This window comes from Monodon monoceros, unplaced genomic scaffold (assembly GCF_005190385.1).
Source record: "Monodon monoceros isolate NGI ecotype Baffin Bay Population unplaced genomic scaffold, NGI_Narwhal_1 Super_Scaffold_5, whole genome shotgun sequence".
NCBI classification, from domain to species: domain Eukaryota; kingdom Metazoa; phylum Chordata; class Mammalia; order Artiodactyla; family Monodontidae; genus Monodon; species Monodon monoceros.
In genome coordinates this window covers 18,786,701-18,810,357 of record NW_021703782.1, presented here as the reverse complement: position 1 = coordinate 18,810,357, position 23,657 = coordinate 18,786,701, and the positions used below count along the sequence as shown (strand labels likewise).

General features: G+C 37.5%; 1 protein-coding gene across 5 annotated transcripts in view; it reads left to right on the top strand.

Annotated features, from left to right (window-relative positions):
* Positions 1–23,657, top strand: part of LOC114884218 (contactin-associated protein-like 3) — a 186,548-nt gene that overhangs the window by 23,144 nt on the left and 139,747 nt on the right. For 3 of the 5 annotated variants that reach the window (XM_029203035.1, XM_029203033.1, XM_029203032.1), the window contains exons 1-2: positions 15,057–15,168; positions 21,437–21,630. In XM_029203035.1, the coding sequence (XP_029058868.1) occupies positions 21,505–21,630 (126 nt within the window). In that variant the 5' untranslated portion in view covers positions 15,057–15,168; positions 21,437–21,504. Of the gene's footprint in view, positions 1–15,056; positions 15,169–21,436; positions 21,631–23,657 lie in introns of those variants that run through there. The other 2 variants (XM_029203031.1, XM_029203034.1) reach the window with 2 other exon arrangements.

Genomic DNA, 23,657 nt, shown 5'->3' with positions numbered 1-23,657 from the left:
TGACATCATACAGTACTTGTCTTTGTCTATCTGACTTATTCTCTTAGCATAATGTAGCAAATGGGAGGATCTCTTCCTTTCTCATGGCTGAATAACATTCCACGGTGTATGTATACCACATATTTTTTTACCCATTCGTCCACTGATGGTCTTTTGGGTTGTTTCCATATCTTGGCTATTGTGAGTAATGCCGTGATAAACATGGGAGTGCATATATCTTGTCAAAATCCTATTTTCATTTTCTTTGGATGTATACCCAGAAGTGGAATTCCTGGAGTATATGATAGGTCTGCTTTTAAGTTTTTGAGGAACTTCCATCTTGCTTTCTATAGTTGTTAGACTAATTTACATTCCCACCAATAGTGTGTAAGGGTTCTTTTTTCACCACGTCCTCACCAGCATCTGTTGGTCCTTGTCTTCTTGATGATAGCCATTCTAACAGGTGTGAGGTAATGTTTCACTGTGATTTTGATTTGCAGTCCCCTAATGATTAGTGATGTTGAGCATCTTTTCATGTGTCTCTTGGCCATTTTGATGTCCTTTTCTGAGAAATGACTATTTACTCCTTCTTCCCATCTTTTAACCAGATTGTTTTTTTTTTGTTATTGAGTTGACTGAGTTCCTTATATATTTTGGATATTAATCACTTATTCGATAAATGGTTTGCAAAAATTTTCTCCCATTCTGTAGGGTGTCTTTTCATTTTGTTAATTAATTTATTCTTTTGATGTGCAGAAGCTCTTGAGTTTGATGTAGTCCCATGTTTTGATTATTTTCTTTTATTGTTTGTTATTTTGGCATCATGCCCACCAAATTATTGCTAAGACCAATATCAATAAACTTCTCCCCTAACATTTTCTTTTAGGATTTTTATGGCATCAGGTCTTATGTTTAAGTCTTTGACCCATTTTGAGTTAATTATTGTGAGTGATGTGAGATAGGGATCTACTTTCATTGTTCTGCACGTTTCTCCAATTTTTCCAGCACCATTTATTGAAGAGGCTGTCCTTTCTCCACCGGGTATTCTTGGCTTCCTTGTTGAATACTAGTTGACCGTATATGCCAGGGTTTAATTCTGGGCTCTCTATTCTGTTCCGTTGGTCAATATGTCTTTTTTTCCCCCAAGTACAATACTGTTTTTCTACTATGGCTTTGTGGTATAGCTTGAAATCCAGAAGTGTGGTATCTCTGGCTTTGCTCTTTTCTCTCAAGATTGCTTTGGCTGTTTGAGGTCTTTTGTGGTTCCACACACATTTTAGGATTGTTTCTTCTATTTCTGTGAAGAATGCCTTTGGTATTTTGGTGAGGACTATGTTCAATTTGTTGATGGCTTTAGAACTATTGATATTTTAACAATATTAACTCTTTGGATGCTTGAACATTGGTTTGTGTCTTCAATTTCTTTGATTTTGTTTGTGTCTTTCCATTTGTTTGTGTCCTTGATTTCTTTCAGCAGTTTTGCAGTTCTAATTGTACAGATCTTTCACTTCCTTGGTTAAATTTATTCCTAAGTATTTTATTGTTTTTGATGCTATTGTGAAAGGGATGGTTTTGTTTATTTCTTTCTCAGATGCTTTATTATTAGTGTAGAGGAATCAAATTGAGTTCTGTATGTTGACTTTGTATCCTGCCAATTTACTGAAATCATTGGTTAATTTCAATAGTTTTTTGGCTGATTCTTTGGGATTTTCTATATGTTCAATCATAGCATCAGCAAATAATGACAGTTTTACTTCTTCATTTCTGATTTGGATATATTTTATTTCTTTGTCTTGCATAATTGCTCTGGCTAGGACTTCCAGTACTATATTGAATAAGAGTAGTGAGACTGGGCATCCTTGCCTTGTTCCTGGTCTCAGAAGAAACACTTTCCATTTCTCTCCATCAGGTATAATGTTACCCTTGTGTTTGTTATACATGGCCTTTATGTTGAAGTATGTTCCTTCTATACCCAGTCTGTTAAGGGTTTTTATTATGAAACGATGCTGTTTTATGTCAAATGCTTTTTCTTTCTCTATTGAAAAAATCATTTGATTTTTATTTTTTATTTTATTGATGTGATGTGTTGGATTTATTGATTTGCATATGTTGACCCATCCTTTCATCCTAGGAATAAATTCCGCTTGGTCATCGTATATATTTCTATTAATGTGTTCTTGAATTTGGTTTGCTAATATTTTGTTGAGAATTTTTGCACCTATGTTCATCAGGGATATTGGTCTATAGTTTTCTTTTCTTGTGGTATCCTTATCTGGCTTTGCTATCAAGGTAATGCTAGCCTCATAGAACAAGTTTGGAAGTGTTTTCTCCCCCTCAATATTTTGGAAGAGTTTGAGGAGGATTGGTATTACTTCTTTAAATGTTTGATAGAATTATGCAGGGGAGTTATCTGGTCCTGGAGTTTTCTGTGTTGGGGATTTTTAAATTACTGATACAGTGTCTTTACTCATTATTGGTCTGTTCCTACTTTCTATTTCTTCCTGATTCAGTCATGGTAGGTTTGTGTTTCTAGAAATGTATCCATTTAATTTAGGTTGTATTGACATATAATTGTTCATAGTAGTGTCTTATGATTCTATGTATTTCTGTAGTATCAGTTGTAATGTCTTCTCTTTTCATTTCTAATTTTATTTATTTGACTCTTCTGTTTTTTCCTTAGTCTAACTAAAGGTTTGTCAATGTTGTTTATCTTTTTGAAGAAATATTTTGTAGTTTCCTTGATCCTTTCTATTGTTTTTCTGGTTTGTATTTCATTTATTTGCATTCTGATACTTACTATTTCCTTAGTTCTGCTAACTTTGGGCTTAATCTTTTCTTCTTTTTCTAGTTCCTTGAGGTATAAAGTTAGGTTATTTACTTGAGATTTTTCTAACATCTTAATGTGTTTATTACTATAAACTTTCCACTCAGATCTGCTTTTGCTGCATGCCATGATATTTGATATGTTGTGTTTTCATTTTCATTTGTTCTGAGATATTTTTTATTTCCTTTTTGATTTCTTCTTTGACACAACGATTGTTTAGGCGTGTGTTTACTTTCCACATGTTTGTAGATCTTCTCATCTCCCTCTTGTTGTGGACTTCTAGTTTCATGCCAATTGTGGTCACAGAAGATAGCTGATACAATTTCAGTCTTCTTAAGTTTGCTAAGATTTGTTTTGTGACCTATCATATGATACAGCCTGAATGTTCTATGTGCACTTGAGAAGAATGTGTGTTCTGCTACTGTTGGATGGAATATTCTATATGTGTCTATTAAATCTATTTGTTCTAAGGTGTGGTTCAAGTCCAACGTTTCTTTGTTGATTTTCTGTCAAGACAATCTATCCATTGCTGATAGTGGGGTATTGAAGTTCCTACAATTACTGCATTGTTGTCTATTTGTTCCTTAATATCTATTATTACATACTTATATATTTCAGTGATCAGGTTTTGGGAACGTACATATTTATTATTGTTATATCTTCTTCATGTAGTGACCCCTTTACTGACCTTCTTTGTCTCTTCTTACCTTTTTTGGCTTGAAGTGTGTTTTGTCTGATACAAGGATGGCTATATCCACCTTCTTTTCATTTCTATTTGCTTGGAATATCATCTTCCATCCTTTCACTTTGAGCCTATGTGCGTGTAGAGCTGAAATGAGTCTTCTGTAGAGAGCATAGCGCTGGACCTTGGTTTTTCAGCCATCCACCCACTATGTGCCTTTTGATCGGTGAGTTCAATCTGTTTACATTTAGGGGTGATTATTGATATGTAAGAATTTACTAGTGCCATTTTATCTTTTGCCTTCTGCTTATTTTGTCTCTCTGTTGTTCCTTTTTTCTTCTCTTTCTGTTTGCCTTTATAAGTTGGTGGTTTTCCATGGTGATTTGCTCACTCTCCCCTTTTTTATGTTTATGTTTCTGCTCTAGATTTTTGCTTGTTGTTACCATGAAGTTTACATAAAACATCTTACAGGTAAAATAGCCCCTTTCCTGCTGATGCCAGTTTATCTTCATTTACCTATAAAGGTTTCATCTGCTTACTTACTCTTCCCCTTTCATATTTTTAATGTTAGAAATTATCTCTATGCTGTGATTTCATTACCAAGTTGTAGTATCTATAGCTATTTTTAATGCTCTTTTCCTTTAACCATTATATTATAGTTAAGAATTTAATATACTGTTCTAAAAATGATTTACAGTATTCTAATTATGAGTATTTATCATCTTAATCAGAGTTTTGTGTACTTTTGTCTTTTTGTTTCAGCTTGAAGAGCTCCTTTCAACATTTCTCATAAGGCAAGTCTAGTGGTGGTAAACTCCCTCAGCTTTAGTTTGTCTGGGAAGGGTTTTAATTCTCCTTTATATCTGAAGGATAACTGTCACATAGAGTATTCTTAGATGGAAATTTTTATCTTTCAATATTTTGAATATGTCATTCCACTATCTGTCTCCTGACCTGAAAATTTTCTGCTGAGAAATCTACTGTAGCCTAATGGGGGTACCTTTGTAGGTTGCTGTCTTTCCCCCCCTCCCCGGCTGCCTTTAAAATTGCTTCTTTATAATTGAATTTTGACAGCTTCATTAAGATGTGTTTTAGAGCTCTTTTTGTGATGAGATAACAAGATATTCTGTTAGCTTTGTGGATCTGTATATTCATCCCATCCCCAGGTTTGGGAATTTCTCAGCTATTATTTCTTTAAATAAACTCTGTCCCCTTCCCACTCTCTTCTCCTTCTGGGATGCCCATTATTCTTACGTTTACCTTTCCAATAGAATCAGATATTTCTCATAGGCTTCACTTTTTAAAAATCTTAGTTCACTCTCTTCTTCCACCTGAATTATTTCTATATTTCTGTCCTTGAGCTTGCTAATTCTCTCTTCTACCTGATCTGCTCTATTTCAAGTGCATTGTAATGCATTCTTTATCTCATTTATTGAGTTCTTCAGCTCTAGAAATCTCTGATTCTTTTTTAGAATTTTAATCTCTTTGGTAAAGTATTCCTTCTGCTTGTTATTTTCATTCCTAATATCATTGCATTGCCTTTATGAGTTTTCTATTGAATTTCTTCATAACAACCATTTAAAACTCTTTATCAGTTAGATCACAATATTCCATACCTTTGGGTTTAGTTGCTAGAAAATTGTCTTTTTATTTTTTGCGATACCGTATTACCATGATTCCCTAAATAAAAAATGGAACACCATTTTTATTTAGGTTAAGACTTTGTTTACTTTGAGCCTAAGAATGCAACAGGTTGGTAGTTAGGAGCCTTCCTTTACAGAAGGTGGCGCTATGGCACAAGTTTTTGGTTGCTCTTACCAGCGTTAACTAGTTGCTTCTAAGATTGGGAACCCACACAGTTAAAACAAAACAAAACAAAAACAACAACAAAAAAAACAACGCGTGGTGGCAGAATGTGGGCACGGGGGGTAGGTGTGTGTACTTAGCACTTGGGGCTTTGTGGGTGTCCATGGCCTGGTAGAGGTATCCTCAAGTTGGGATGGGGGTGGAGTCCCAGGGGTCCTTGGGTGGTTGGTCCCCTTGCCTCCAAGGGCAGACAGCAGGAGACATTTTACTTCAGTTCTCTTTGTCTATCTACTTACCTTTCCTTTCCCTCTGCCCATTCACTGCAGTCTCTCCTCAGAGAGAGAAACTGGTCCCGCCAGCTGTAACACATGTGGCTGGACAGACTTTCAGTCACTGCCTTCATCCTCCACCTCCTCTGCCAGAAAGGTTGTGCTGGCTTGCTGCCAGAACAGCAGCCGCCTTCTATGCTGTCACAGCCTCCTGCCACCAGCTCTGCAGCCACTTCCCTCAATCTCTGCTCCCTACTCCATGGTCCAGTCCACCCACTTTGGATGCACAGGTGGATGGATCTCTTGGATGTCGGTGTATGCTGTGGATAGATGCTTTTTTTTTTTTTTTTCTGGTTATGGACGTCCTAATAGCTGTAAATCAAAGGAGAGAGAAAAAAAAGGAACGATTCACACTATCATGATACTGACATCACCCCAAAACTGCATATTTCATTGCTCTGTGACTATTTCAACAATTTGAGTAAGTTGTGTGGAATATTAGATTTTGCCCCTTAAATGGATATTTCAGATTTATATACAAGCAAGGAAGTTTTCCAATTTAATGAGCTATGGATAGTGAAAATCTTTTTAAACTAAATATTTAAAGTAATATCAATACTAATATGAGTCAACAGCTGAGTTTCCCAAGTGCATCTTTCTGGGCACTAGCGTGATTAGGGCTTCAGGTTTTTGAAAGTATGTCTTTTACACTGCCCAACTCTCCAATTCTGGTTTAATAACCACAGAACATAATACAGATACCAGGGCTGCAATTTAGTGCATACTCCTGGTGGCCACGTTGAGGGTCTCTCCTGGCACAGTTGAGGTTTTCATCCACTGCAGAGATCTCTCAGCTCCTGTCCCGAGTGTTGTACATTTCCTTCTCTGAAGAACAGAATGTGTCTTCCTTAAGTACACAAATAAATCCTCTCACTAAATCAGAATTTCAGGGGCAGGGATGGGGAATTGCCCCTTGGGTATCAGTGTCTGAAAAACTGCTGTGTCTATTTCTCCCCTGAATTTCATTGCACAAAATTATACAATCTTGATAAATCTAGAGATGTTACTTGTAACACAGACATGTTCTAATCTTTCCATTTGTGAATTATTTTTGAAAAATATCTGAGTGTGTTGGATTGCTGAATTTTACTGACATGCCCTGTTTAAGCAGGATTGAGAATGCCTTCTGAAATGAATACTTCATTGACAGTCCCTTCCTATTAGTGAGAACCCCTCTTCTCTATCTATATTTTCCTGGGTCCCACTATCACATACCTACCCCACACCCAGCCTGGAAATTAAGACCACATGATTTTTCTGTTAGGATGAACTTGGCTGTTTCAATGTTTTAAGCTCAATATATTTCAGGGTTGAAATATAACTTACATATGGAGATTTAAGAAAGTTGCTCTTGGACTTGTGATCAATTTAATTCAGGAAACATTTATCAAATGCTTACCATGTGCTAGGCACTGTGATAGAAGCTGGAGAAATAAAGATAAATAGTGGTTCTTTAAAAAAAAACAACAGTGCTGTTCCTATATGAGAAGCAGTATGATTCATTAAACTGGCACAAGTTATAATTTTAGAAACACTCCCATCACTGGGAATCTGTTCCTTTTGCTGAATATAATTTTTCAGCAGTCATGAGGGAATAATAATTGGGCTAATTAAAATTGACCTTTACAACAGGTCTAAATCCTTGTCTGCTTAGGGTGCTAAAGCAGGGCAATCCATGAAAAACTACAACCATTCTCCCTCCAGATATTTGATTCCTCTGAAGGCTGGTAGAGTCACACCCTTGCACAATTTTAAAACCATGGAGGGATAGAACTAAGTTTTATAAATGGGCTCCTGGATGTATAACTGGGGGAAAAAAACCCTGAAAGTTTCTCTTCTTTCTCAGTAAGTTATTTAAATCATAGCATTTATTTTTAAGTGAATACTCAGGGTAGTTGATAAAGAGAAAGACCCCCTGCCCTTTTTAAAAAATAAACTTTATTTTTTGAGCAGTTTTAGGTTTATGTAAAATTGAGCAGAAAGTACAGAGATTTCCCATATACCCCCTTCCCTCACACATGCTTAGCCTCCTCCATTACCAGCATCCTTCTCCAGAGTGGTGTTGATAACTTTTTTTATTTTACAATTGATGAACCTGCGCTGACACATGATAGTCACCCCAAGTCCATAGTTTATGGTTCACTCTTGGTGTTGTACATTCTGTGGGTTTGGACAAATGTATAATGACATGTATCCAGCATTATATTATTATACAGAATAGTTTCACTGCTCTTAAAATCCCTTGTGTTCCTCTTATTCATTCCTCTCTCCCATCTAAACACTGGCAACCACTGATCATTTTACTGGCTTCACACTTCTGTTTTATCTAGAATATCATATAGCTAGAATCATATGGTATGTAGCCTTTTAAGACTGGCTTCTTTCACTTAGTAATATGCATTTAAGTTTCTTCTGTGTCTTTTCATGGCTTGACGGGTCATTGCTTTTTATTACTAATGTTCCACTATATGGATGTACCACAGTTTGTTTCTTGGTTGCTTCCAAGCGTTGGAGTTTAATGACTAAAGCTGCTATAAACATTTTTGTGCATGTTTTTGTGTAGACATAAGTTTTCAATCCCTTTGGGTAAATACCAAGGAACAGATTTTGGATTGCATGTAGGAATATGTTTAGTTTTGTAAGAACCGGCCAGTCTTCCAAAAAGGCTGCACCATTTTGCATTCCCACCAGCAATGAGAGTTCCTGTTGCTCTCCATCCTCGCCAGCATTTGGTGTCATTCGTGTTCCAGATTTTGACCATTTTCATAGGAGTGTAGTGGTATCTCATTGTTGTTTTAATGTGCATTTCTCTGAAGACATATGATGTGGAGCATCTTTTCATATACTTCTTTCTCATCTGTATATCTTCTTCGGTGAAGTGTCTGTTAAAGTCAGCTTTGGACCATATTTTAATTGGAGTTGTTTGTTTTCTTATTGGTAAGTTTGAGTTCTTTGCATATTTTGGATAAAAGTCATTTGTTCGATGTGTATTTTACAAATATTTTCTCCCATCCTATGGCTTGTGTTTTCATTCTCTTGACTGCCTTTTGCAGGGCAGACATTTTTAATTTTAATAAAGTCCATCTTATCAATTCTTTTCTTCATGGATTGTGGCTTTGTATCTACAAAGTCTTTGCAGAACACAAGTTCATCTAGATTTTCTCCTATGTTATCTTCAAGGAGTTTTATAGTTTTGTGCTTTACAGTTAGATCTGTGAACCATTTTGAATTAATTTTTGTGAAGGGTGAAAAGTCTGTGTCTAGATTCATGTTTTTGCTTATGGAAGTCCATTTGTTCCATTACCACTTATTGAAAAGACTATCTTTGCTCTATTGTATTGCCTTCACTACTTTGTCAAAGGTCAATTGATTATATTTGTGTAGGTCTACTTCAGGGCTCTCTGTTCTGTTTCACTGATCTATTTGTCAGTTCTTTTGCCAATACACTGTCTTAATTACTGTACCTTTATGGTAAGTCTTGAAATCAGGTAGTGTCATTCCTACCACTCTGTTCTTCTTCAATATTGTTTTGGTTATTCTGGGTCTTTTGCTTCACCACATAAACTTTAGAATCAGTTTGTTGATATCCACAAAATAACTTGCCTGAATTTTGATTGAGATTGCCTTGAATCTATAGATCAAATTGGGAAAAACTGAAATCTTGACAATATTGAGTATTGTCCATGAACATGGAGTATCTCTCCATTTATTTAGTTCTTCCTTGATTAATTCCTCAGAGTTTTGTAGTTTTCCTCATATGGATCTCATGCATATTTTGTTAGATTTATACCTCAGTATTTTATATTTTTTAGGTGCTAATGTAAATAGCATAGTGTTTCAGAGTCCTAATTCCACTTGATCATTGCTGGTATATAGAAAAACAATTGACTTTTGTATTTTAACCTTGTATCCTGTGACCTTGCTATAACCACTTATTAGTTCCAGGAGTTTTTGCATAGATGATCTTGTCATCCATAACAAAGACATTTCTTTCCTAATCTGTATCCCTTCTATTTCCTTTTCTTGTCTAATTGCATTAACTAAGACTTCTAGTAGGATGTGGAAAAGGAGTGGTGAGAGGGAAAATCTTTGCCTAGTCTTGACCTTAGCGGGGAAAGTTTCAAGTTTCTCACCATTAAGTGTGGTGTTAGCTGTAAGTTTTTGGTAGATACTCTTTATCAATTTGAGAAAGTTCAACTCTATTCCTAGTTTACCAAGAGTTTTTACCATGGATGGGTGTTGGATTTTGTCAGATGCTTTTCTTCATCTATTGATAGTACCATGTGATTTTTCTTTGTTAGCTTGTGGATATGATGGATTACATAAACTGATTTTTGAATGTTGAACCAGCCCTGAATACCTGGAACAAATTCCACTTGTTTCAGTATGTAATTCTTCTTCTATTTATTTTAAATCTATTTGTTAAAAATTTTATTTTACTTTATTTTTTTTTGGCCACACCGTGTGGCTTGTGGGATCCTAGTTCCCTCACCAGCGATTGAACCCGGGCCCCCTGCAGTGGAAGCATGGAGTCCTAACCACTGGACTGCCAGGGAATTCCCTGTAATTCTTATACATTGTTGGATTTGATTGCTAATATTTTGTTGAGCATTTTGCATCTGTGTTCATGAGAAATATTGGTCTGTAGGTTTCTTTTCTTGTAATATCTGTGATTGGTTTTGGTATTATGCTAATATTAGCCTCATAGAATAAGTTAAAAAGTATTCCTCTGCTTCTATCTTCTAAAAGGGATTATGGAGACATGGCATGATTTCTTCCTTAAATATTTGGCAGAATTCACCAGGGAAGCCCTCTGGACTTTGTGCCTTCTGTTTTGGAAGGTTATTATTATATTATTAAAAGAATTATTTAAATTATTGTTTCAAATTTTTTAATAGATATTTGTCTTTCTCTGTCTGACTTATTTCACTTAGTATGATAATCTCCAGGTCCATCCATGTTGCTGCAAATGGCATTATTTCATTCTTTTTAATGGCTGAGTAATATCCCATTGTATATATATACCACATCTTCTTTATCCATTCATCTGTCCTCAACAAAATACTAGCAATCCAAATCCAACAATACATTAAAAGGATCATACACTATGATCAAGTGGGATTTATCCTAGGGATGCAAGGGTTTTTCAGTATCTGCAAATCAATGGCTGTGATTCACCACATCAACAAGTTAAAGAATAAAAACCATATGATCATCTCAATAGATGCAGAAAAAGCTTTTGACAAAATTCAACACCTATTTATGATTAAAGACTCTCCAGAAAGGGGCACAGAGGGAACATATTTCAAAATAATATAGGCCATATACAACTAACCTACAGCTAACATCATACTCAACAGTGAAAATCTAAAAGCATGTCCTCTAAGATCAGGAGCAAGACAAGGATGTCCACTCTCACCACTTTTATTCAACATAGTTTTGGAAGTCCTAGCTATGGCAAACAGAGAAGAAAAAGAAAAGGAATCTAAATTGGAAAAGAAAGAAGTAAAACTGTCACTGTTTGCAGATGATATGATATTAGACGTAGAAAATCCTAAAGATGCCACCAGAAAACTACTAGAGCTCATCAATGAATTCAGTAAAGTGGCATTTTCTTTGCTGAGGAATTTTTAGTCTAGTTTAGACCATAATGCATATTGGAAAGATGCCATTTATATACAGTTGTGTATAAACTGGATTTGAACGTTCTGAAGAAACTAAGAGCATGCATCACCAATGAGCTGTAGTAATCCAAAGAGGTTTGTCTGGGACTGTTTTTTATTTATGGAGGGGGTAGATTTAAGTAGTTTTAGGAGGAGGTCAAGGGTTTGGAAAACACTCAGATAGTGTCACTTAGATTGAGAGGATTAAGGCAACTATGTTTTCCCCAGCTATGGGAAGTTCCAAATTTCTAAGATTTTACCTGGAGAAAAAAAATATATAATTTTTAAAAACAGAAGCTGAAATATTGTTTAATAATTTCAGTATAAAGCTGTTCTGTTGGCAGGACAAACAATAGGCTATTGATTAAAATGATGTTACAATAGGTACAGCTGCTGAGATGTTTGATCGTTTAATGCATAAGAATTTGTTATAGAAGCATGCACACAAGGATGTTCTGAGCACTCTGATCTGAATCATACATAAATCATGAACCATTATGGTGTGTTTGTATTTTCTATAAGACACATTACAATGGATCATCAGTTTCCCTTTAGAGTTCCTAAGCTTTTCTGAGCTTCTGAGTACATTTGAGCTTCTAAAGGAATGAATGCATTTCAAAACTGAGATTATTTCATAGAATAATTTCTTATTAATGTGAGTGTTATTATGAAGAGAAATAAACTTGCTTTAGCCTATTTAACTGTAATATTATCTATTTTCATTTGTTAATTCTTATAAGGTTATTACTTGTACTCACCTCATTTTCCCCCTAAGTGGTAAATAGTTGTACTTTTCAGTTGTTTTGCCATCTCGTTTGTTAAAAACAATTATTTATGAATAATTGTTGTAACTTTGAAGCATTTCAGGATTCATCTTTCTTTTTTGGATAGAAATAGTATCTATCAGACTTTTGATAAGAATAATATTCAGTGGAAATCAAATATTTTTTAATGATTCCAGAAAAAGAAAATTAAATTGTCTTAACAATTTTGGCTCCAGAAATCGTAGTATAAAATATAGACATTTCAGATTGAAAACAACGGTTAAGGAGATTTTTGGGGGGCATCTGAGACTTCACCTTACTTGAATGTAATTTAGTTAAAAACACAGTGAATGTACAGAAAACACTGTCCAAACACAGAGCCGCTCTTTTCCAAGTACCTTATTGGACATGGTCACATTTTTTGATCACGTGCATTCTCAAATTTGACTGTGTGGAAGTGAGTTGGAACAACCAATTAGGGTTGTAAAGAAAATGATCACTTTTAAGATTGTTTCTCAAAGGCGAAGATGACTTCATAAGAGCAAGTACATCTTACTCTTTCTTTTTTTCAAGACTAAGATTCATATGCCTTCTTTTGAGGAAAGAATAAAAAATGAGAATATGGCTTGGAACGTTGAATGCTGCCTTCTATATCTCTCTGTAGGGAAAACGTCCTTATAGAATATTTTGAAGAAGCTTATGTGATGACTTGTCTTACCATACTGAAAATAATAAAAGCAAACACTTTAAATTCTCATAGAAACCCTATGAGTTGTGTGATTCCCCTTTGTCCAGTTGTGTGATTCAGTTGTGTGACATCCTCATTGTACAGATGAGGTAACTGAGGCTTAGGGAGGGCCAGTGACTTCCCAAGAGTAGGCAGCTTGGTAAATGCCATGCCCACACCCTGTCTGCCTCCAGGATCTACACTTGGTCCTCACTGTTTCCAACCCAGAAAGGAGAGACCCCAATATGGTGAGATGAGAAAGATGTGAGCAGAGGGGACTGAGTGGGGAGCGTCTGGGGAGACTCAGAAAGGAAGCCGTGCTGGGGGGGTGGGGGAGGCTGGGAAAGGAGCAGGCTTCCCAAGCTAAACAGTTGATGGAGATAATCTTCACTTACCCTCAACCAGCTCTGTGACTTTGAGCAGGTTAGTTAGATCCCTGGGACCCCTTTACCTAAAGGGGGAATGATGCAGGCCTGGTCTGCTCAACAGGCTGTCACCCCTGAGAAGTTGTCACGTTAACATTCGAGTTAGCACAGCTGACTGTGGATGATCCCAATCTTCTGGAATTTTCTGAATGGCTAATAATGCCCCAGTAATGTCTCAACAGCTTTGTACTTGCAGTGCACACACCATGGGTGGGTGCTTCTTTGCTCTTCCTTGTGCCACGGACCCTTCGGGCACTTTGCTGAAGCCTGACCCCTTCTCACAGCAATGCTTGTAAATGCATAAAATGTATACATAGGGTTACAAAGTAGATAGTTATATTGAAATTCTGATATCAATGTACTAGAAATTGTAACATAATGTCTTCTTAGTTATTAGCGCATTAAAAAACAAGATCTAGTGGTGACTTTAATAAATACTGTTATTTTGAAGTAAAGGGGACCATAAACAATATTTCTAGATATCTGTGACAACGATTGCTGTTAAAATATCTGTAACTTATGTTGGTAACAAATGCACGGGCACTGGTGAATATAGTCTGGTTTGTCTACATTTTTGACTGAAGAATATGCTAAATTTTAGCTAGAGGTTAGTGAAAATAAAGATGTAATTTGTTCCATTCATCTCAACGGACCCCCTATATCGTATTTGTACCACATGTTAAGAACCCCTGAGCAGTGGTTCACTGCTTCAAGTTCTGTGAAAAACCCTCCTGAGCTTTGATTGAACTTCTAATGAATCTTTAGATCAAGCTAGGGAAAACCAGTACCTTAAAAGTAGTCTTCCTATTTGCAATCATTGTAGTCTGAATTTATGTAGTTTTTCTTTAATGTCTTTCAATACAATTTTTATAATAATCCCCATAAATGTCCTGCAAATTCTGTAAGATTCATTCTTAGATACTTCATATGTTTTGTTAGTATTTGCTATTCTATTTAATTTAATTTCTAACTATGGATAAGTTTAGAAATACTATCAGTTTTTGTATAATGAATTGTTAAGCTAGCCAGTGACTTTCAGAATTTCTACCTCCATAATCATATCATCTGGAAATGATAACGGTTGCTTTTTTTTCCCCCAATTTTGTGCTTTTAATTTTTAAATTTTCTCTTACGTACTGATAGGACTTTCAGTGCAATGTTCAATAGAAACAGTGGTGCCTGTGAAAGTGTTCTTTCTGATTTTCAAGGAAATACTTTTAATATTTTCCCATTTAGGAGTGATGTGCTGGAACCAGTTTTTAGCAGCTAGCAAGAGCCAATCATTAACTTCTCATGAATTTTGCATGAAAATACAATCATTATTAAAAATTAAATTATATAAATGTAATTAATTAAATCATATTAAAACAAAAGTAATACATTCTGAAAACTCACCACTTCCTACTTTATTTTATGTCATCTTGCTGTTATCAGTGCTCTTGAGGTTATTTACATACCTTGTGTCTGCGTGGTGAAAATACTATATAATGATGTGATGTGTGCATTCTTTTTCCGACTTCATGGTCAGTGACATCACGTTGATAGCTTTGAATTGGCCATGGTACGAGTATTTACACCATAGAAAGTGGCAAATGCTACCAATCAGGGTTTTTAATTTTCCTTAAGAGCCTGTTGTTAAACATTTACTAACACACCTCTGATCAAGACTGATGTTTGCCACAGGCTCTAGCGTTTTCCTAGCCTGTTAACTAAAAAGAAAGGAAATTAAGGAAGAAAAGAAGGGAGGGTGGCAGGGAAATAGGAAGGAAAGGAAAATAAAAGGGAAGGAAGAAGAGAGGAAGAGAAGACAGGAAAGCTTTAATCAGTGTATTAACCCAAACGTGGTGTTTCCCCCCAGATAGCTGTGATGCTCCTCTGGCGTCTGCCTTGCCCCGGGCTTCCTTCAGCAGCTCCTCAGAGCTGTCCAGCAGCCACGGCCCTGGCTTTGCAAGTCTCAATCGCAGAGACGGTGAGTCTGCAACTGTCTTCTTGTCAATCTACCCTGATTCTTTCACAGACAGAATTATTTTCATTTTTAGTTCATATTCCTTCTTATAGCTCAAAAATTAATTATACTGAGTTTAATGAAGTTGAAGAAAGCAGCAGGCTCATCATATCAGCTAGTATTCATCTGCTACCTTTCCTCTTGCTTATCATCCATTTTTTGGTTTGTTTTGATATCTTCCTTCCCTATTGATTGCCAGCAAATGGTCATCAATAAGATTTTTGAGAAGGGAATTATCGGAGTCTAGATTATTTCCAGGGTTATCCTCCAAGGAAATCCAGTGGAGCAGGCTTTTCTCCGACACAAAATAATGCCATGCTTTGCTGGGGATGAATGCCTACCCCCCAAAAAAATGCACCTTTGTCAGTAGTATTTATATTTTGTGATGCTTAGACCTCATCCTTTTTGCATTCTCATTTTACTACTCTATTTTGTATAGCAGCTCGTCTGTACATATCTCTTTTTATCCAAGGCTTTCACAGTGTGCTTACAAATTGTAATGAATTCAGCTACATAACATCCCTAAAGAAAATGTAAGTTTTACGATCAATGGACTTTTTTTCCAAAGGCTTCTGGCTAAGTGAGCAGTCAAGTATGGATAGATAATTTAGTACTCATGGTTTTATTTGAGCATCTCACCCTTGCATTTCCTGACATGATCCTACACTGAATTTAATTAAAAAGAGAAAGGAGCCATTGCTTTAAGAAGAGTAATGGTGTGTCCCTGGGAAGCGGTGGGGGCTTTGGAGCAGAGTACCTGGCCTCCTGCCCTTCTGGGCATCCTGGATTCCTCACTGTTCTCTACATATCAGAGGGAGATGCAGCTATTCTGAGTGACCTCAAGGATGATCTGGAATCATATCTGTTCTGAATAACTCAGGGGGCCTCTGAAAGATGCACAATGATGCTTTTATAGAATTAGACAAGATCTCAGAGCTGCATCTCTCATAAACATGAAGATTTCACAGGAGATGCACAAATAAACTTGGTCATACATTTTATTCAGTCATGAATGAGGTATTTAGTACATGTCTGGATGATTTATAGGCTTGCTGGGCAATTCTTATTTTATTTCTAAGGTGAGAAATTAGCAAAATCATCTTATAGTCTCGTCAATAACAGAACTTCAAACAAATAAGAACTGCAAAGCCTGAGATCAACTCAGATCCGAATGCCTCTCTACCTACCGTGTGTCTCTTTAAAACTTGGTCAGGAGTGTCTATGAGAGAAGCAAAACAAAACACACAGTAGCAATGGATTTTTGTTTATTTTATGCAGAAGGAGCTGCAGCCATGAATGTTAAATGCCAAGGGCATTGAAAGTGGTCACTGGGGACACTGCACATAGAACTTAAGGGAGTCACATATGAACAGTCACACTGTGTTTTTTTCCTTTAATATTACTGGCATTTAATTTGAATCACAAATTAACAAGTATACACTTATTTTTAATTTAATTTTTAATTGTCTGTTTACAAAACCATTATAGGGTATGTCTGCATTTAGTACAGGAGTCTGTTTTACAATTAGGCAGCTGTGTGTGATTTTTTTCATTATGGATGCAGTTTTTGGAAAACTACCTGTTCTCTCCTGCTCAGGCTTCTAGCAGACTGCATAGCAGAAAGGGAATCAGAGGTTACCTAGACAAGTCCAGAGGGAGGATTTCTGCATTTTTTACATCCTGATAGCCAGAAATGGTATATGTAGATAGTTGGAATTGCTCCTTAAGAAATCAGAGCTGGAGCAAATGCTTAAATTTCCCTCAGAAATGTAGGCAGGGTTGTGACAAAAACATCAATATATACCTCCCAGAGATCTCTGAGTGGGATGGTCAGGGAGCATCCCCAGGCCCTGCCGCCCTATGGCCCCTTTTTCCTGGGAACATCTGTCACTCCTGCTTATCTCACCCTCTCCCCACTCACCCAGCCCTGCCTGGAATCTGGAATGAGTTTTCTGTGAATTAAGATGCATTTAAGTGAAGAAAGAAATACACAGAGCTTGATGAGCTCCCATTTGAGACAATGTAATGAAGATCTTGGAGGGAAACTTCCCTTGGTTACCATTTCAATTTAGCCATTTACTTGTTTGACATTTAGATGCCCTGGAGATAGGTGAATCTGTTCACTTCAAATTATCCCACTTGACTTTGCTCCCTTAGGTATCTTTCTGCCCTGGACCTTGTTCCAACTTGAAGAAGGCATGAGCTATTCTCCTTTTCACCTCTGGGTAATTTCCACCTCTGGGTAATTTCCCCCTCTGCACAAAGCTGATACTCATTATGACAGTGCATGCCCCGTGGCCACCAGGAGTAGGGGTCATTTTCATCTTGATCAGTGACCAGAATAATTAGGGCCCTAGCTGAGAGTTTCCTGTTCAGCCTTTCCTCTCCCCAGAGACACAAGTCGCTGCCTGTGTCTGAGCCAACCAAAGGTGGGGGAAACAATCACACAGGGATAACTAGAGACAGAAACCTTCCAAGATATCTGCCAGTATATCAGTATAAAAGACAGTCTGGCTATTGATAAGCAAACAATACTGAATAACTGACAAATCACAGGGATATGTTCTTAGAAGGGGTAGAGAATGAAAAGGGAGCTAAGCTTTAATAAAATACCCTCACCCGAACCTAAAATGATTGTTTTTTGCTTGCCTGCAAAGCAGAGATTGTAACACCTGTCCCACTTGCCCGGTGCATGGAGGAGTTGTGAAGTAGCACTTAGAGCATCTGAGAGGGTCCTGAGCACATCACATGCTTGTGACAAGTTTTGGCTTTCCTCATTTTCTCTCCTTTATCTAGTATAAAGTGGCAGGTAACGGGCCATTCAGTAATGAAAAGACTGCAATGCCCCACACTCTGGATGTCACCCCTCTTTCACCATGACTGTCTCCCATCTTGTGATCGTGTATGGGAGAGAAAGTATTGTGCTAGATGCTCTAACACAGCTTCTTGAATTCTCATTGCAGCCCTAAAGCATACCTATCACACTTTGCTGGGAGGGATGTTTTGTGTTCAGTGTCCCAAGCTGTGGAACCTTGTTCTGTGCAAGTCAGACCCTCTGGACATGTTCTCCTTTGTATAAATTGTGACACTTTATTCAACTAAGGGGCTGAGGCAGGAGACAGGAGGGTGACAATGGAAAAAGACAGTCTGTGATGCGGTCAGGGGAAGAGCTGGGTGCGAGGGTAAGTTCTTTTCTTGTGGGTTCAGCACTGGTGACTCCAAAACAGTAATTGCAAATTCCTGGGCTCTGTTTCAGGGGGTATTGGTTCCCAGGGGGAATTTACTGAAGATTTGCAACATTTAATAATGCAGGCTGATCAGTTTCAGAACCACTGCTCTGCGGCTGCCAGCTGGTGGGGTGGCTGTGCTCAAGCTTACCCACTTTAATGTTGTTTCAGTGTATTTCGTTTTGTTTTCCATTACAGAACAGTGATCTCCCTTACCCCTCAGTAAAATTGTTTGGTGCTCCCTAACAGTCCTCAGGTTATATTTGTGCATTTCCCACTTTTTCCAGTCATTAGAAAAAAGGGCATCTACCCCAGTGGACTGTGTGCATGGGTGAATGCACAGTAACTCACATCATCACCCTACAGGGGTCTGGGGATTACGCCATGGCTGTGTTATCCAGCTGAAATGAATTGCTTTGCAGCACAGGGAATTCTGCAGTTTCATTACTTTATCAGGGCACCTACTTAATCAGATAGCTTAATTTGCATACCAGTAGCACCTTCTCACCACCTGTAAGGAATAGGAAATGTTCAAGGTTGATTACCTGCAGATGTTGAAGAGTGGTTGACAGAGATGTGGCTGCATCTGTGGGAGAGGCTGGTCCCAGGGCAACATGCTGGAAGCATGCTGATGCTTTTCACTCTTGCATTTCTGTACATGTGGTACCCGTGTTAATGATACTTCCTGCTTCAAGAGAAATTAAAGATGACAGAGAAAGATTGTGAAATGCAAAAAGAAAAAGTATCTTCAGTACATTCTTTACAACTTTGATACTAAGAATACAGGACATTTAGCAGTTTCTCAGAGATTTAAACTGATTCATATAAAACTTCAAATGTAGAACCTTTAAGTTAAAATGATCAGCTAAATGCCAACACCTAATTTCTGACTTCTTTTGGCAATTATTATAAAATTACAGGCAGTTGCAGAGTAATGTTACTTGGGACTATTAGTTAACCCTCAGCTAGAACCCAGAAGGACTTATCATTCATCAAACATTAGATGGGACCTTTGCACAAACCAGTAGAAGTAGCAGGGAGGTGTTGGGTGGTGATCAATCTTGTTATTAAAGACAAAGACTGAAAATTATCACAGGTTGGAAGACACTAAGGAGACAAGGTGACTAAATGCAATGTGGGATCCTGGAACAGAAAAAGGGAGTTAGGGGAAAAACTGGAGACATCAAAATAGTTTGTCGTTTTGTTACCATTGTACCAGTGTTAATAGCTTAGTTTTGATAAAAATACCATGGTGATGTAAGATATTAACATTAGGACACACTGAGTAAAAAGTAGACAGGAATTCCCTATCCCATCTTTGCAACTCGTTTGTAAATCTGAAATTATTTCAAAATAAAAAGTTTAAAAATACATTACAGAACCACCAGAGTTGTGGCGTATTTAAGATGTGGATCAAAGGAAAAGACATTGTGCTTGTGGTTGAGAGGAAATTTTGGAATAAAGATTGCAGGAAATGAGGAAATCTTAGAAAGTTTTTAAAGAATTTGTACGCTTTAAATTTTGCTAAGGGTTATACATGTAGTGCAGTTAGTGGAGGACATAGTGAAGCAACAGATGTGCCCACTTGCTAGTTTCACCTCCACACCCTGATGTAAGTGCTCCACTTCCATTTTCCTTTGAGCTGTCTTGTAGCCATGTCACACACCGCCTGACATGTACTTGGTCGTAACAGCTTTTGTAAACAGGACATGGATGTTAATAATAGCCCCGAATAAAAAGATAATAAATGTTGTCTAAAGTGTCAGACCTTATTATGAGAGCCTCAAAATAGATGTCAGGACAATGCGGAATAATTTTTTTGTGTGTGGTACGCGGGCCTCTCACTGTTGTGGCCTCTCCCGCTGCGGAACACAGGCTCCGGACGCACAGGCTCAGCGGCCATGGCTCACGGGCCCAGCCGCTCCGCGGAATGTGGGATCTTCCCGGACCGGGGCACGAACCCGCGTCCCCTGCATCGGCAGGCGGACTCTCAACCACTGAGCCACCAGGGAAGCCCGGGGAATAATTTTTTTTAAGCTGGCTTTTTTGTGTTAGGGACTGTTTACATGACACTGTGTTTTCTAGACACGGACAATTAGCAAAATATCAGTTCCCGAATGCATTTCAAACCTATTTCCCAATTTTTATATTGCATAATAATTTAAATTCAGAAAATTTAATATGACATCTAAATCCAAATTCAAAACCCATGTTTCTGTTAAACTAGAAGAACAAAATATATCAATAATACATTCACAGGTATCCCTAATTCTTCAGTTTCTCACAGGCACTGGAGAAAACAAAGCACAGTAATTTCCACTCTGCACCTGTCTTGAATACCTGAGAAACTCCTCCTTATTCACTTCCTCTGGGTTCTCTCTCACCCTCCTTGCTGCCTTTTTAGAACTCTCCCTCCCTACACAGAAAGCACTTTCACCTCCACCCCTCCCATATTACATTTCAAATCGTTCTGTGAAATGTCTGCTTCTCCTATGAGTCTGTAAGCACCTTGAATGTAGGGCTAAGCCATAGCCATCTTTGTTATCCCAACATTCAACATTGTACCTCCTCATGCTGGGAATCCAGAATTAAGGTATTCTAGCTTTATTTTCCTTTATGTCCAACAAAGGGCAAGTCATGCATTGAAGCCAATAAAGACACTAGTTCCAAGCACTGATGTAATGGCATGGTGTTTAGTTGTCCACCTATTCCATTAAGCAATTTCACTTAGCGGGACACCCCAATACCAGAGAGTCAGGGGTTATGAACTAAGAAACAAAACAATTAATATAAGCTTCATCCATTTACATTTAACCTGTGTTTTTATTTTGTGTTTGTGTGTATGTGTGAGAGTGTGTTTGTATAATTATGAAGCATTATATAATGCAGAATTTGAAACTATGATTTTTATAAATCTTATTTATGATCCCATTCTTACAGGTTAATATAGATTTCAAAGATTTCTCTGTCCTTACCGGTTTTCTTATTTTTATTCCCACAAAAAGGGGCTGGTGGCTGGTCTCCCCTTGTGTCAAATAAATACCAGTGGCTGCAGATTGACCTTGGAGAAAGAATGGAGGTCACAGCTGTGGCCACCCAGGGAGGATACGGGAGCTCCGACTGGGTGACCAGCTACCTCCTGATGTTCAGCGATGGCGGGAGGAACTGGAAGCAATATCGACGAGAGGAGAGCATCTGGGTATGTGCTTTATTGAAAAGCAGTCTGTCGGAGTATGAATTATGCCAGTTACTGCATGTTGCTGCCCATCTGTCAGATCAAGTATAGAAACAGAGCCTCCTAAGTTACCTGAAAATGTTTCCACTGAATGTAAGCCACATGTGACATTCCAGAATACACCGTCCATGGCTAATTTATGAAATAAGTAAAAAACAATTTTATAATGTAGCGAAATATAGAAAATGTCTTCCCATTATTCCTTTAAATAGTGTGAAGTCTAAGGAATAAATAAGTCACATACAACTGATTTTATTTTTGTTTTATAACAAATACAATAGTTTATATTGCCTCAGCATTTTTAAATAAAGCAAATTCATTTTCTCTATGCCCTCTGATAAAGTGAAATTTCTGAAAGACCCTGAACATGTAAAAAAAATGTAATGGAGAGTCTCTCTGTGGAGGACTTGTTGAGGGATGTGTTGAGTTCCTGCTCCAACCGGAACTTGGGCACCAGGTGGCCCCTCGTAATTTATGGACAATAGATCCCTAGGATTCTTTGGAATCATAACTATTTTACATCAGGGACATCGTTTCTACTTCTGATTACATATCCATGCTCCTTTTAGAAGAATTAAATTTTGTTTGCTTAACTTTTTGAATATTAAAATATATGTAATTTATTATATATTTAGCATTTCATACCTTTAAATCACAGTCTGCTCTGAATGAGAAGCTCTAAAAGTGGAGTGTTGTAAAGGTCTGCAGCAGGTTTGCAATTGGCTGATGGGGTGTGGCCTGAAGAAGATTCATCAGGTGGAGGAGAAATTACTTTTTTCCTCTTATTAAAAATATAATTTAGATGGTCGCCAAGAGCCGGGGGAAGGGAGGAATGGCCTGTAAGTGCTTTAATGAAGACAAAGTTTCAGTTTGAGAAGATGAAAAAGTTCTTGAGATGGAGGGTGGTGATGTTTGCACAACAATGTGAATGTTAATGTCCAGAACTGTACACTTAAAAGTGGCTAAAATGGTAAACTTTTTGTTATGTATATCTTATTACCACAATAAAAAATACACAGTGTATCTTCCATTTAATTTAGGCTAAGAATGTTGTATAACTGAAAAAATTTTTTTTCTTAATTCAGGGTAAGAAGAAAATTGTCAGCTAAAAAGCCGTTATGTCTTAGCACATAGATTATCTATAAAACTAATAGGCAACAAAATGATAATATTCGTTGGGTAACAAACTGCCCTCATTTGAATTTCCTTAGAACTCTGTTAACTTATTATAACTTAATAGATTGTGTTCTACTTAATTTCTTATCCCTGGAGATTTTATTAGTTAGTCAATAAATGTTGATGCAAATTGAATCAAGAAAAACTAGTTAGTTGTCTAATACTAGATAAAAGAACAAAGTGGGAGGGGATATGTGAGTGTTTTTAGGGCTGGCTCACCTAGGGCTTCCAAACAAGTAGTTGCCATGTGTATGATCAGAAGCAGGTATTAATGCTGTGCTCGTTCTAAGAACACCAAGTCCAAAGCAGGGTTAAGGTCAATATTGCTTAAGTAAGTTAAAGCTTAATGAAACATCTACTTACATAGAGAACTTTTGTTCAAAATTAAATATTATTTTTCAAAATTAGTTAACTAATAGTTAACGCCTACTTATTCTTCATTGTATTAATTAAGGTTCATATTTTTGCCCTGCTCCAATCCCATCTGATTGAGCAACTCTAAAAATTCTTGTTTTTAGTTAAGCAGGTTGGAGAGGAATCATATGTAAGCATCACCATCTGCTGATTTCTTTAAAGGTCAGGCACCCTTGGGGAAGTAGGGTCAAGAATATAGTGGCGGGGCTTCCCTGGTGGCGCAGTGGTTGAGAGTCCGCCTGCCGATGCAGGGGACACGGGTTCGCGCCCCGGTCCGGGAAGATCCCACATGCCGCGGAGCGGCTGGGCCCGTGAGCCATGGCCGCTGAGCCTGCGCGTCCGGAGCCTGTGCTCCGCAACCGGAGAGGCCACAACAGTGAGAGGCCCGCGTACCGCAAAAA